Raw genomic sequence first — 15,540 nt, forward strand, 5'->3', positions numbered from 1 at the left:
TTTTTAGAAAGCAAAAGAGTTTTGTTTTTATTTTTTTGCATTGGACCAATTTTTAAAACCATGATGTACTTTCAGGGGAAAATGTTCCATAGTGCCTTAAGTAATGTGGTCAGTTCAAGTTGTACTTTAAATGTAATATAAATTGAATTTTTATCTTTATATTGGGAAACATATTAGTAGGTTCTCGATCATTATTCTGACATTTTGTAAACCATTAGAAATTCTGTGGCTTCAAGGGTTTTTTTTTTTCCCCATGAAGAGAGCTCATGTTCTTCTTGAAGATTTAATAGTCACTCTGAAGTAATGTCTCATATTTAATAAGATTTTCATTACTTTTACAAACTATACTCCAGTAAATATACTGATTGATATACAAGGAAGTAGCCCAGATCAGTCAGTTCTCAATAAATTAACGAAAAGGAATATAACATTCGGGGGGAATAATGAATCACAATGCTTTACTCATAAAATTAAGTAACCCTCAGTAAATATAAATGAACAAAATAACAGTGGCTCAGCATTTTGTATTTTCCAAGTACTTAGAACAACCTTTTAAATAAACAGGGACCTTATAAAGGGAAGGGGAGAGACTGCTAATATGTAAGTGGCTAAATAGTGAGTCATGGCAACTTTAATTTGCCCTGATTCCACTGTAAGAATTACGTAGTTTGTTCTCCAGGCCACGAAATGAATGTGGTGTCACATTTTGCTCCTCTTCAGAAAGGATCTAATCCAAGCATAAATTCAGTCTGGGATTGTTTTTTAGGTTGGCAAGTTTTAACAGAATGATTAGAAAACCGGTGTTTACACTGGGCTTGTTTTGCTCTTTGTTTTAAGAACCCAATAGTATCCTTTAAAATCACCATCTTCCTTTCTGCCTAAAGCTGCTAAGTTGTTGAAGGATCTCGATTGGAATTTGCTGCTTTCTGGCTATGTGGCCTTGGGAATTCGTAAGCCCCTCTAAACCTCAGATTCCTCATTGACACACAAGAAACCTGAAAAACAATGTATGTGCCGGTGAGTGGCACAGTTCCTGGCCCAGCCGCAGGCTTCCATGATGTGTGTTGAATCTAAAGTAAGTGCTGAGGGGAAAAAAATCAACATTTCCCGAGCTCCATGAACCCGTGGGCACTCTACTACTGACCATATGGCTGAGCAGAAGAAGGTACAGTCAGAAGGAAGGAGAACTGACCAGGCCAGCGAGGGGGAGTAACTCTGGCCGAGGAGGCAGGAGCCACATCTAGGATACCTGCACCTCTGTATCGCTTGATTTCCATGAGTGGGTGTCCATGAAGGCTCGGATCTGAAGCCCAGTAACTTACACGCCTTGCGCAGTGCTTGCACACCATTGGTGTGGCAGAACACAAAGAACAGTGACATGAGCCAGCTGGAGAGGTGCCAGTTACATCATCCAGTCCTCTGGGTCTATTGGACTCTGAATGAAAAAAGAGAGCCAGCTTGGCCTGTAAAGCAAGGAAGGGCCTCAACCCTATGAAAACCACCACCTCCTTGTATTATAAGAATATTAACATCTACTTTTCTCTCCTGAAATGAAGTTTGTAAATAATATATCCTGCTTACCTATGCAATTAAAACAAAAAGAATGATTCTCTCAAAGAAAAGAAATAAAAGCAAAATAATTTACAATAAAGTAGTACACTTGCCTGTATATGTGTAGTCAAGAAGTACTAATCTGTACTCAAGAACTAGAGACATCAAGATGACTTGTTCCCCTTTACAATGAATAACTTTGTATTTAAGAAGAATAAAACATTCAGCTGAATCTGGTTAGCCCTTTTTGCTTATAATTGGCGTGAAAGAGAAGCTAAATAAAAAAGTTCACACTCACACACACAGTTGCAATTCAGCTACAAATTTAGACTGATTTGGGTACATTATACTGGAGATTCAGATAGGCTGAGTGACACTGACTTCACTGCCATGATTTTTGCAAAATGGTAACAGCTTATTGGTGAAGTTCCAAACATCCCTTGATTTACGTGGCAATTACATTCCTGGGAAATTCTGTGTATGTTAAAACCGTGCCTGAGTTAGATTCTGTGAACCCCTATGAGAGCTCTGCAGGGCATGTGAAAGCTGTATGGGAAGTGACGGCTCTGCCTTGTTGCATGCTGTCGTCTGCATTGCGAGGTGCCTGGCATCCCTGGTCCCCAGCTACCCATTCAGGGTAGCACCCCCTCAGTCTTTGTGAGAACTGAAAATGCTCTCACAAACTCCCAGAATGCTCCTTTCACACCACAGCCTTAAAGGGATACAACAATAAAAGCGAAAACACAGCTGAGGGGTAAATTTAATTGTCTTAAAGATTGGGCTCTTTCAGAACTGAGAATTACCAGTGTTCATACTGTGTTTCTTTGGCCACCCTTTCTTCTTAAAGTAAAACTTCCTTAAAACAAAAACGGCCTTGCAGTTCTGAATCCAGATTGTCCTTAAAAATATTAAGGCTTCAGTGTTATGCTAATGATTATTCCTGAAACAATCCCCAAAATTCCCAGCTTTTCTGGTGGCATTATTTCCTTTCTGTCACGTTTTGTATGTGCCATTACTCATCCTCCTCTGACTTTAAAGCCTTTATTGTAATTTTCCTGTGCTTACCTGTCTATCCTAACCAGTGTCTTTTAACATATACAAGTTTGACCTAGGTGATGTTTAGGGTTTGGTTATGACAGAGGGGAAAAAAAATCTTCATTATTTCTTGGTGTGATGTTGGGGGTTGAAACTACCTGTCACACCCTCCATGTCACCTGATTATGACATTCTAACTCTTCTTTACAAGTGGGCTTCAAGACAGGGAGCCATCATTGTCTCTGCCCCATGGATCTCCTGGCCTCAGGCAGGGTCATGGCCCACATGCTATCCTCCTCGGACCCCCAGGGAACACTCCAAAGTGCTGAGGTCCCAGCTCAAAGGACCCAGGATGGCCCTGGCCTTTTAAAACATCCCATATGACACTTTTGGGCATCCAGGCAGGTGCAGCCCCAGTTTCTTTACCTGGACCTGTCAGTGCTGTGCCTCTGCCTCCAGATGGTTCTGGGTGGACCCAATAAAAGTTCCACTTGGTCAAAAAAAAAAAAATGATGTGGAGTCATCACTATTTTACTGTTGCCTGCTTATGGTTTGCTTTGGAGGTTTGCAACGTCAAGAGGAAGGACAAAAATGGTGACTTATCTGCACGATACAACTTGGTACATAACAAGCATAACACTTCCTCTAGCACGGAAGTTTTCGTTTTGTTTTTTAAGTGTGTGTGAGATTGAGGTGTTCTGTCTTTTCTTTTTTAGCTGACATCTCAGCATCCTTATGCTGAAGTTTTCATCGGCCGGCCACACGTCTGGACTGTTGACCTCAGCAATCAGGAAGAGGTCGAGGATGCGGTGAAAGCAATTTTAAGTCAGAAGGTTGTTTCTTTTATTTCATTTTCCCCCATTTGTAATGTGAACGGGAGAGTATGGAAAGTATCACAGGCCCTTTGTTTGAGTAATTACAGCGTTTCCATGTCAGCTTAACTCTGGAATTAGAAAATCACCAAGCCATAGCATTTGGCCTGGGGGTTTCATGGACATTCTGTGACATGGAAACAGAGCCGGCGCTCAGGTATGTGTGGTTCTGCAAAAGCTTCGGCATGTCTCCTGGGTCCCAGACACAGTGATCGGAGCTTGCTTCAGTGACCTAATTATGTAGCTGTCATAAAGACCTGAAAAGACAAACTTGCTTCCCTATAAAAATGTGAGGATAAGGAATATTTAAGGAAATACTTTATATATAGAATGTTTTTATATAGCATCTCTTTGTTGGCTTTTCTACCTGAACATTTTCTGGAATTGTACAGAAGTAAATGGCATCTCTGGACTCTCCTGATCACTTCAGCAGACATTTATTAAGTACCTACTGTATGCAGAGCACCTTCCGAGCAACTCCAGGGTACACTCACTTCCATAAACATAATGGAGGCTGACTCCCCACCTGTAAGAAGCTTACCACCCAGTGGGGATGGGTTAAGTTATCCTCTCTCCTGACCCTGAGACTGCCCTAGACTCGATCAGGTGCACCTGCCTTGTACGCATCCTGTCAGGGCACATTTTACACCCCCTTACGATGTTTTAAGAGAAGCAGTGTAAGCCTGGTGGTGAAGGCAGGCTGGATTTGCTGTAGGTTTGGGCTCCAGCTCTGCCACTTACGAGTAGCGTTCCCTCTGGCAGTTACTTAACTTCTGAGCCTCAGTTTCTTCATCTCTAATGAAGGCTCATCTTATGTACTTTAGAGGGCCCTTGTGAGGATTCAATAAGATAATGAATATAAAGGCTTCAGCGCAGTGTCTACCACATAGTATGTGTTTAGTCAGCATTAGTCTTACATACATAATATTCTTGTTTTTGTCATTGATAGTCTGGATTTCCACTAGACTCTTATAAGAAATGTGAGTGCAGCGAATATGCCTGTCTCACTGTTGTGTTCTCAAAGCCCAGCATAGTGATTTACCACATACCTGGCATAGGGGACGTAGATGTTTGCAGGTAATGTTCAGTGCCAACAACATGCAAAAGATCGAGGCGTGGAAGTGGGGAGAGACTTATTTTGAAAATGCAGCATTGAGTTAAGTCTTATAGGATGAGCAGGAATTTGCAAAGCCAAACTAAGAAGGGCCCCGAAGGCCATGGGTTCCAGCACAGTGTAAGTAAAGGGAAGACCTAGGAAAGCAGGAATCCTGGTAGAAAGAGCTGACCCATGTAAAAGGCCACCTTTCCCCTTTGGGAAATGAAATGTGGCCCACTGAACTGCCAGTTGCAGTGGACTCACAACATCTCCAGGGCACAGCGATGCATCAGCTTGTCCTGCCCCCTTGGGAAGGGTCTGGTTGTTGAGCTTTGGTGTAACTTCTCGAGCTTCCCATGAATGACACAGACAATCTCAATCCCAGTCTTAACAGTTTAGGGCAGGAGTTCTTCAGACCTCCGGTGCCCAAGCCCACAAAAGTGCTGAGTGGAGTGTGATACCACAGAGGTGCCTCAGAATTTCTTCTTCACACCCAAAGCTTCGCCACCAGGACGTCATTCCTGTGGAGAGCGAAAGTTTTTCTCCTTTCTTGAGTCTCCATGTCCCTTAGTGTGTTAGTTTCCTAGGGCTGCCATAACAAAGAACCACAAACTTGGTGGCTTGAACAACAGAAATTTATTCTCACAGTTCTGGAGCCTAGAAGTCCGAAATTAAGATGCTGGCAGGGCTGTGGTCCCTCTGAATGAGGCCTCTGGTGGGCGATCCTTGCCTTTTCCACTTTCTGGTGGCCCAGGTGTTGCTTTGTTTTCCGTTTCAGCACTTTAACCTCTGTCTCAGTCATAACATGGCGATCTTTGTGTGTGTGTGTGTGTGTGTGTGTGTGTGTGTGTGTGTGTGTGTGTGTGTGGTGGGGGTGGGGTTCATCTCTACTTCTTACAAGGACATCAGTCATATTGGATTAGGGCCCACTCTAATTCAGTATGACCTCATCTTAACTTGATTACATCTACAAAGACCCTATTTCCCAAAAAGATCACATATGCAAGTACTGGGGGTTTAGGACTTCAAGCATATCTTTTTAGGGGACACAATTTAAGCCACAACACTTAATTGAGTGCACATGCCCTTGAAAAGGAGTAATTTAAAAGCTAATATAGAGGCAGAAATACTTGGATCATGGAGTCCAAAACTTTTTAGACAATAGATCCCTTTTGTCACATAAATCTAATGGGAATGCCTGATACATCAAGCGCTGAGTAGGGTACTAAGTTCTGTCTACTCATTCTTACATGAGGCTACTCTGCACTCCATGGAACCTTTAGAGCTCCACATTTTAAAACTCTGATCAACCCTTTCCACCCTATTCCAAAAACTATTTAAGGCCACTTAAGAAAAAAAAAGTAATTATAGCTTATAGGTGGAGAGAACCTCTTTCTATACGCCTAGACTCTTTCAGTACACAGTTATGAGCTTTACCTTTGTTTAATCTTTATGAACCTTATCACATTTAATCCTTTTTCAGCTGAGAAGATTAATATTTAAGTAAATTAAGTAATGTACTCATGCTGTATTGACACCTAGGTCTTTTTGACTGACTAGTTTGTTAAGATAATATAAAATTAAAATGGGGAAAATGCATGAAATGAAGTAAAGGGAAAGATAAGAAGTAAGGAATGAAATTAATACAAAACCTATTGTCATTAAAATCCTTACACTTGTTAGAAATGGGTCAGAAATATGGTGCCAACCTTTCTCATGTTAAATCACAAGATTTTAAATTACATGACAATCAAAAAAGTAAGAAAACATGACACATCATTGGGAGAGGAAACAGTTAATAAAACCAGATCTCAAGATGGCCCAGAAGTTGAAATTATCATACAGCAATTTTAAAATGCTAAGATAAATATATTGGTGAAAATGGTGGTCAATATCTGTGAAGAAATGGGGAATTTCAGCAGAAAGATAAAAACTTTTTAAAAGCCAAGTGAGAAAATGCTAATACTGAAAAGTACAGTATCAGCAATGAAGAACTCTCTTAGTGAGCTTATCAGCAGACTGCATACAGCAGAGGAAAATATCAGTGAACTTGAAGAGTTGTCAACAGAAATTATCCAAATTGCAACACAAAGAGAATTGGAGGAGAAAGCGGGAAGATAATGGAAAGTTTCCAAGGCCAGCAGGAGCTGCACCGTGCAACCTACAGGCATCCTTCCTGTGGCCATATGAGTGACAGTCCTTTTTCCACAAAGCAGGATGACCAAGGGCTTTCTCCCTGCTTCTCCACGACTGGCCCTACTTGGGTTTCTCAGTGACTGGATGTGGTTTCAGCGTTTCCTTTCATGCCATTTCCCAAAGAGACCTTGACTTGTTGCTGAAGGACTGTCATACAAAAAACTATCACACACACACCTTCAATCTGCACAACAGTTCCTACCTCAGAAGCTCGCCAGCGCTCTTCATTCCGGAAGCCAGGGATCTGGAGAGCTTACCACACAGAGGGCCCTGCTCCTGTGCTCAGCAGGATGGCAGAGGTGGCTTAAGAATACAATGTCTTTCGTTTTTTTCTTTTTTGTGTTTTGTTTTCACTTTTCCTTTATAGGAAAATTGTTTGGCTTCATATCCTTTAAAACAGTGAGCTGGGCCACAAAGCAATTAATGAGTCAGCCTCCCTTTGGTTAAACTGGGTTTGGTTGCTAGGAGGACACAGAGAGAGCCATTTTTCTGTATTGCAATGAGCCTTTGGATTAATTCGCTTCCATTTCTAATGAATGCCCTTTGGAATATGTTATAGGAATGTCCCTTGAGTATTCAGCCTACTTCCTACCACATGACTGGACCTGATGTGTCATGACAGATGGCCACTGATGGTTATTTCACTCTAGAAATTCTACGTGTCCCCCTAGACATGAGCTTGATATACCAAGTCCTCTGTTGTAGATAGTTTCTTTTTATTCCTTCTGTGAACCTTTGGAAGAAGACATATCTGTAGGCCAGTTATAGAAAGCTCCTGGAAGCACCCATGGGTTGAGTAAATATTCTTTAAAAGAAAAGATTTACATTTGGTGTGAAGGGCTATGTCTGGTCAGAGAGGACACAGCAAGAGCAAAAGCTTGAGATGAGAACGCACAAGCTTGGAACAGGGAAGTCAGTTTTTCAAAGTGTTTTTGAACTCTTCGGAAATGAACTACCTAGGAACAGAATGACCTCTGTGTTTGCAGAATAGTCCTGCCCTGATATTACAATACTTACTGCTCAGCCTCTTTTAGCTCTGCCTGAATGGATGTGTGCAGGGATGGGGAGATACATCCTGTTTGATAAGCCATCGAATTGTACATTCGAAGATATGTTAGGAACTTAACAATCATGGTTAAAGATCTCAAATGTAATGTGTAAATCAACACACAGGAAAAGGGGAGAGCCCTGACATGAACTGCTAATGTGCTCACAAAAAGGATGTCCTCCCTATCAATTGTCCCATTTTTAGCAGGCCTCAGCTCAGATGTTTTGTCCAGTTCTCCACTCTACATTCAAGATAGGCAAGTATAGACTTAAGAGGGAGATGGTGAAGGTTACCCCTCTATCCTGCTGCTGACAGTGCTCTCTGGACTCTCAGTAACAGACTAAATGGCTGATGATTTTCTTCCAAGGGAAATTGCCATTTCAGATTGGTGATGCTAGCTGGTTGCCCCTGAAAGTAGAGGCTTCATCGTGTTGGCACAAGCACTGTGCAGCACAGATCAAACCCACATTTTTTCCCCTTCCCTTAGGTGTCACAGTATTGATCAGGTTGACTGCCCCATCCCAGCAAAGCACCTCCTTGGTTTCTGCTGCCCTCAAACAAAGTCTAGGCACCTTCATGTAGAAATTTCAAGGCTTTTGTGGGAAATCCAGTGAACCTCTGCCCAGCCTCCATGACCCTGAGCTCTACCCTCCTGCTGTCTTTCTTTGGTGTCTAATCTCACATTAGTAGCTCCACCTGAAACATCTGCATCTTGGCTTGCTAGAATCATAGATGGCCTAAAAAGCCCAACATGAGAGAAGTCTGCTTTGACCTCCTAGAAGTCAAAGTTCACTTCCAGGTGAGCTCTTCAGGATGCCTTATCGCTGTCCTTCCACCACAGATTCTTGGGGTACATGTCAGTCTCACCTACGAACGTGGAGTGATGCTTTTGTTATCGTCATGGGTTCTTAAGCCACTCGTCATGTGCGTTTCTCAGAGCAGTGAGCATGAATTCATTCAACAGATGTTTGAATGAATGTTAAGTTCCTACGTGTGTCACATTGCTCAGCACTGGGCTACAAAGACAGCCCAGCAGCCATGGACCCTGCCCCCCTGGGGCTGACCTTCTGAAAGTGATTCTCCCCACCTTTTGCTGAATGCCTACTCTGTGCTAGACCCTGAACTAAGCACTGTACTTTTTCCCCCCATGTAAACCTCACCACAGCTTTGAAGAGAGTTTTTCTTTTCACCATGAAAACTTTTTCTTTTTTTTTTTTCTTTTACACATGAAAACCTGAGGCTCGGAGATGATAGATAATTGGCTTAGGATCCCAGAATTAGTAAGGAGCAGTGAGGTTGTGAACCCAGGTCTGTTGACTTCCAAATTCATAGTCATAGGCCCTCACAAGGCTGACTGCAGGTGCTAGCACCTGAGTGTGAGTGACTCAGTGGAGGTCTGGGTGAGTGTCGCATATTCTGTGTCCTCCTCTTTCATGACACTATGTTCTGTTTCCACAGATTGAGCCGTACATGCCGTATGAGTTCACATGCGAGGGGATGCTGCAGAGAATCAACGCTTTCATTGAAAAACAGGTGAGGCTCCTCACAAACTCGCCCGTCTTCACTATGTCCTTCCTGTTACTCCAGGGGGCTTTCATGCACAGTTCATTCCTCACCATGTTTCCGGTTATTTTCCTGATTTGAAAGACTCCCCCAGTTGGATGATGGCTTATTGGAATTCTGAAGCATACGCTGGTCACCGAAGGCAGTCAGTCTGTCCTTGGGGGGAGAATGTTCTTTATGACGGTGGAAGGCCAAATGGAAACTTACAGGAGAGACTGGATGGTCAAGATGAAAACCTTGAGCATCAGACCATCAGACCTGTGCTCCGATTGGGTTCTGGAGAGCATCACAAAGACTTGAGATGGGAGGGGGGCAAAGAGACAGCTCCCTGGTCCTGCCTGATGGTCATTTCTCCCCCTAAGAAAGGCAAGGACTGAACCCTGTGGTTTCTAAGTATGCCTTTAATAGATGTTCTCCAGTTCCAAATATGTTAGGACTTTTTAGTGGTTTTCAAACATCTTTTCTAACAGGACCCCTTTTCAAATGACATTTTATATGAAGCCTAAGTATATAAAACAAATAAAAGCAGGGCCTCATTTCCAAAGCAGGGGAGGGTGCCCCAAGTCCCGTGACCCCAAGAGTGTGGCAGCTCTGGCTTGTGCTCATGGACTTAAAGGCCAAAAGTGCGTTTCCATCATTTATAAGATTTTTAATCCCTTAGGCTTCAAAAGCAACACAGAGCTAGAAATAGATGACTGAGAACCCCTGTGGGGGAGCGAAGTATGAACTTCTTGACCAGGCTCCAGAAATAAGGGGCTCCTCTTAAAGGACAAAGCAGAGAATCTTGGGGCGATCAAGAGATCTTTACACAATTAGAGGATGAGGATTGTGCAGTCTGAAAATAGAAACAGTGTATTGAAAATATATGTCGGCCTAGATTGTAGGCTCAAGGTAGGTTTCAAAGGAAAGACGTGAGGCGACAGACTGTGATGAGCAGTGGACAGCCCTGGGTGCAGCTGTTGGAGGGTGAGCTGTGGGGCACTGGCTTCAAGGGGGCATGTCTGATACTCTGATTTTTTTTGTTGGCCACAAGAGGGCGTGCTCTGCCGCCAACCACCTGGGTCCAGGTCCACCACCTAGACTTTCTGGTTGTGTGACTTGGGCATGACACTCAGCCTCTCTGTGCCTTAGTTTCCTCCCCCTGTAAAATCAGGAGGATAATAGAACCTCATAGGGCTGGTGGGAGGATTAAATGAGCAAATACATATGAAGTGCTTAGAACAGGGCTGGCACACATTACTCCATAAATGCCAACTAGTACTGTTGCTTACTTAATATATCATGCATTATATAATATTGTATTATATTCTTATATGAGCATATTATATTATTGTTACATAATATATTATATAATTATACTCATCAGACTTTACCATGAGAGCTAAGCCTTTGAATCAGTATCTCAATCAGTTTTTATATCACATCTATATTAAGAATGATAGTATCATCACCCTAACTCTAGCAGCCGATTACCTACAAGCTTTATGCCAGTGTGTACCAAGCTCACCACAGTGCATCATCTCATGTAATCCTCATGTAATCCTGGGAGGTGACATTAATATCCCCTTTCTCTGAGTAATGGGAACTGAGACTGGCAGTGACAGGGCTCACAAGTCATGGAATCAAGGCTTGATGCTGGGCTGGTCTGAGCCCAACTGCACCAATGGCATTGCAGGGCCTCAGGCCATGGCAGGTGGCCCAGAACTGTACTTCCATCTTTTTACCGCAAGGAGTTGCTGGTTCCTCCTGAAGGCGCAGGCAGGGGCTGCTGTGACCTCCTCTGGCGGGTGAGTTTTAAGATATCAACAGCTCTTATTCCCATCCCAGGAAGCTGTCTGAGGTTTTACCAGGATCCCTGGCAGCTGCCTCTGAAACCCACCTCCTTTTCCGTCTCCACTTCCTCAGGGAAAATGGTTACTTACCACCACATGGAAAAAGACTCTTTATCAAGTTTATCTGAAGTCGTTTCTTTCTTTCTTCCCTAAGACTCTTGAATCCCAGCTAGTCCTTAAAAGTTCTTGTATGGCCTGGTCTCTATAAATTTATTACTAGGTTTCCTTTCAAACAGAAAGGTCATGCTCCCCAAACAGGCCTTGCTAAAGGCTGCGTAATGCAGGAGCCAAGCTCAGCTTGCTCACCGCTAAATCCCAGGTGCCTAGCCCTCTGCCTGGCACACAGTAGGTGTGCAACAACTCACAGTTGAAGGAAGGAATAAATGAGTGAAAGGGTGGGCGCGTGTGCTTTCTACCATGTGCACCAGGAACCATGCTCATCTTGGACCTTATGGTTGGAAAATGTGTCCCTAAAATTGTCTTCTGGAAACATGCTAATAGAGCTGCCCTTTCACACCACCTCCTGGGTATAGACTTTTCCACAGAGCTCTGTGCTTCACAAATCCAGAGAGCTTTCTTGCCTGCTGTTGTTCATCCTTTCATCCATTCTGTAAATACGTGTCAGCTGCGTGCTGTGGACTGTGCTGGGAGTTGGGGAAGAAAAGATGTCAAAGGACTAGTCCCTGTCCTCAGGTAGCTTCAAGTATCAGAGAGAAGCCAGTCAAATCCATGGGCAATGCCACCGGTGTAGGTTACGCCCTGTAATGGTGCTGTCACCAGGATGCTTTGGGATCTCCTAGCTCAGCCTGCAGGATGGGGAGGGGAAGGGATGGGGGAGAGTCTATCCCGAAGTATTTGTAGGAGATGAGTCCTGAAGGCAATTGGGGCCACGGGGAAGACTTTACAAGTCAAGATGCAAAGGTCTGGAGGAAAAATAAAGAGAACTTGTGAATTATTGGAAGTTCGCTCTGACTGAAGCGACTATGTGAGAGGATGAGGCTGGAGGAGGAAACAGATAATAAAATGGTGTTGAGGCTCAGCTGAAGAATTCCAGATTTGATTTTGGGACAACAGGAAACTAAAGCAAGGTTTTTAGGCAGGATGAGGGCAATGTTGTCAGATTGGTGTTTTAGGAAAATCATTCTAGGAATCTTCTAGGCGTTTCTTATTAAACTGTCTCCCAGTGCTGCTAAACAGGCAGCAAAGGGGCCTATTTTGAGTTTATCCCAGGCCTCTGTGGAGGGCTTCATTGATGCCCTAATGTTCCCCCAACTCCACAGGGAAGACAGAATGCCAGAACTCCATTTGTTGGCAGATTGGGTCTTCTGCCGCTAATGATTACCTCCAGGCCCCGGCGTTTTGGAGCTTTGGGTGTTCAGTTATTTTGGCAGCTAGAGGAATATATCTTCAAAGAGCTATGACACTGGAGAGAGGAGTACTTTTTGGTATGAACAGGAAAGCCTCAGGCTCTGAAGAGGTGGTGACACCTCAGGCTTCCCGCTCCGTGAACTGGAGGAGCGGCACCTCTAATGAGGCTGATCTCGGCCTTGAACTCCTCCCTGTGATCTGCAAGGGGAACAAGGAAGCTTTTATCCCAGAACCCTTCAGAGTTGTCCGTCATGCTCACCCAAGGCAACAGGAGCCAGAGGAAGCCAATTGACAGCAATTGCAAAAGCCCCAAGCTTCAGTGTACAGTTGAGTGGTTGACAGCAGGAAGCCTACCTCATAGCCTGCCAACCCGGCTGGAGCACCCAACGAGAGAGAATCCTGGCTTTGGCAAAACCACTTGCTTTTCCCCCTAATGCCCTCCTCCCTTTTACAGTACTAAAAATGTTGATTTGGAGTGCGTGCTCCTTTAAATCAGCCCTCTTAAAAGAAGTGCTCTCTCCAGCAGCAGGGGGTGGGTGGCAAGGCAAAAAATCCCTTGTAATCTAAGATCAAGAGTACTATTCTTCGCTAACCTGAGTGGGTCCAGGCTGTTAAGTTTCTCATTATGCATTTCTTGGGAAAGGCTTCGGTATTTGCCTCAGGCCAGAGCATATAGCAGGTTCCTTTGAAGGAACGGCAGTGTTCAGATTTCTGAAAGCCACACATAGGCTCTTCAACCCTATTTTCTACTTCCCGTTAAGCCCCTAGAAGTATGCTGGATAATTATGCTCATATTATTTTGCAGAGAGCTGTGTAATTCACATGAAAAGCATTCTGGAGAAATGGAGGGAGAAAAAGAGTTAATGCCAAGAGCCTCTGTGCAGTCAGCTTCAGCTCCGGGGAAATCTTACCTATCAGAGCCCGTTTTGAACTCCCTGGGGAGTGTTCTCGGTGCAAGGACAAGCCTGGTTGTGACTCTGGATAGCCCAGGGTGGGGGTGGGGGGGGGGTGGAATGGTGGTGGCACAGGTTGCAGGGAAAGAAGAAAAGGAATTAAAAAGGGGAAAGGTTGTCACTAGCATGGGAAAAGGTTGTCCCTAGCATATTGCTCTTTTGAAAACTCGTCTGCTGTTTGTCTAGCCATCCCTGATCCCAAAGAGACTGGGCAGGTGATGAGTAAGCCCTGGACCTTGGAGTCAGGCTCTGCCCCCTTCTCTGTGTGACCTTGGGCAAGTTTCCTCACCTCTCTGTGCTATTTCTCTTCTGTGCAATGGGGATAATACTACCCACCCTGTAGGGTTGGGGGAGGACTTAATAGTTTAATACATGTTTAGGGCTACAACAGTGCCTGGCACAGAATAGGTCCTCTGAAAGCCTTAGTTTGCTACCTGCTGCTGCAGGAGCCCCAAAACCAACCAAGGTGTGTTTTTTCAAACAGCTTCATTGAAATGTTACTTGCAGATCATAAAATTCACTCCATGTAAGGGTACAATTCAGTGGGGTGGTTTCTGTTTGTTTGTTTTTTTGCAAATTGATAAAGTCGTGCAGTTACCACTGCCCCAGCTTCTGCAGATGACAATGCTGCCATGCCCCAACTCCAATACGGGGCACAGGCAACCCCTCCATGGCAGAATAAGAGGAGGGAGATGGCATTAATGGAATACCTGCTGTTTGCCAGCCTTCCACTCAGCTCATCACTTAGTCTGTTAGCAGCACAGGAAACTGAGGCTTCAGAAAGTTCCCCAGAGGTTCACAGCTGGTAAAAGGGAGAGGCATGATGTACCCTTGGAGCCTGGTGCCTGCAGAGCCTGGGGTGCCTTTCACTTTGCTCTGTTTTGTTGTCTTTTTTCTCACTTAATAGCAATACAAGCACGGTTTGGTTTTTTTGGTTTTTTTAATGCAAGTAATATGGAAGGCCGCTCCTGGCTGCAGCTTGGGCTTGCATTCTGGGGCTGCACCCACTGCACTGCTAAGGGACCCTTCTGTCCCACCTGCAATGCTCCAGGTGACAAACAGGGCGGGGCATGAACTCTTTCCTCTGCCTGCACCGGTTCTGAGATTATTCATCAGCTCCGCATCCACACAGCAGGGAAAGGACACGGGAAAAATAAAATATTCCAGAAAGACATACATTGAAAAGTAAATTTTCTTACCACTCCTGCCCCTAGAACTCGGTTTCCCTTCCGTGCCAACCAGAGAGATTCTTGCAGGAGCAAATGAATGTTTGTATATGTCTTTCCATCTCCTCCCCAGTGCTCGACACAAATGGAAACAGGTTCTACACCGTCCTCCACACTGCTGCTCTCACTCCTCAGTGTGTTCTGGAGCCTGTTTTCATGTCAGCACATAGAAACCTATTGCATTTCTATGTTACTATTTGTATTTCAGCAGTTATCTATTTAAACACAACCTTGAGATTGTTTCAGGTCCTCTGCTTCTACTCTGAGAATACTGCTGTGATATCCTCTGTAGGTTTCTTTGCACCGTGCTTCCCGGTATATCTGTAGAGTGAATTCCTACAAGTGGAATTCAGAGCCCAGGATCCTAACTGCCACTGGGCACTCTTGGGGGCCAGTTCACCCCAAACAGAGTTAATCTTGGCTCTTCAGGTCTCCTGCACAGATAGCACCGTCCACAGGCTGGGCGGTCTGGGGATTCAGAGGACCCTGTGAGCAGAGCAAGCGCTGGTGCCAGTGGTGAATGAGTTCCCACCCTGGTACCTGCTCCCGGTTACTTGGGGCACAGCTGAAATGAAAGCTGGGGTCCCAGGTCACAGAGTTTCCCGCTCCTCCCCTCCCTTTGCCCAGCCCCACTCCGTCTTCTCACCACCCAGTCTGCACGTTCATCATCACACTGCACAGATTACTTCCTGGTCCTCCACCCACATAACTTCCCTCCACCCACCCCAGGTCTTACTTAGACAGGCTAGTCTCCTCCACTCCCTCTAGATCCCGGGAATGCCTGGCCCTGCCCCGTGCTG

The 15,540-nt window shown here is 44.6% G+C and overlaps 1 protein-coding gene across 1 annotated transcript in view; it reads left to right on the forward strand.

Moving 5' to 3' along the window:
- Positions 1-15,540, forward strand: part of MGAT5 (alpha-1,6-mannosylglycoprotein 6-beta-N-acetylglucosaminyltransferase) — a gene marked incomplete at its 5' end in the record, with an annotated part of 155,300 nt that overhangs the window by 126,564 nt on the left and 13,196 nt on the right. The window contains 2 exons of the mRNA XM_019629448.1: positions 3,303-3,419; positions 9,257-9,331. Of these exons, the coding sequence (XP_019484993.1) occupies positions 3,303-3,419; positions 9,257-9,331 (192 nt within the window). The remainder of the gene's footprint in view (positions 1-3,302; positions 3,420-9,256; positions 9,332-15,540) is intronic.

The sequence above is a fragment of the Hipposideros armiger genome, unplaced genomic scaffold, assembly GCF_001890085.2.
Source record: "Hipposideros armiger isolate ML-2016 unplaced genomic scaffold, ASM189008v1 scaffold_856, whole genome shotgun sequence".
NCBI classification, from domain to species: Eukaryota; Metazoa; Chordata; class Mammalia; order Chiroptera; family Hipposideridae; genus Hipposideros; species Hipposideros armiger.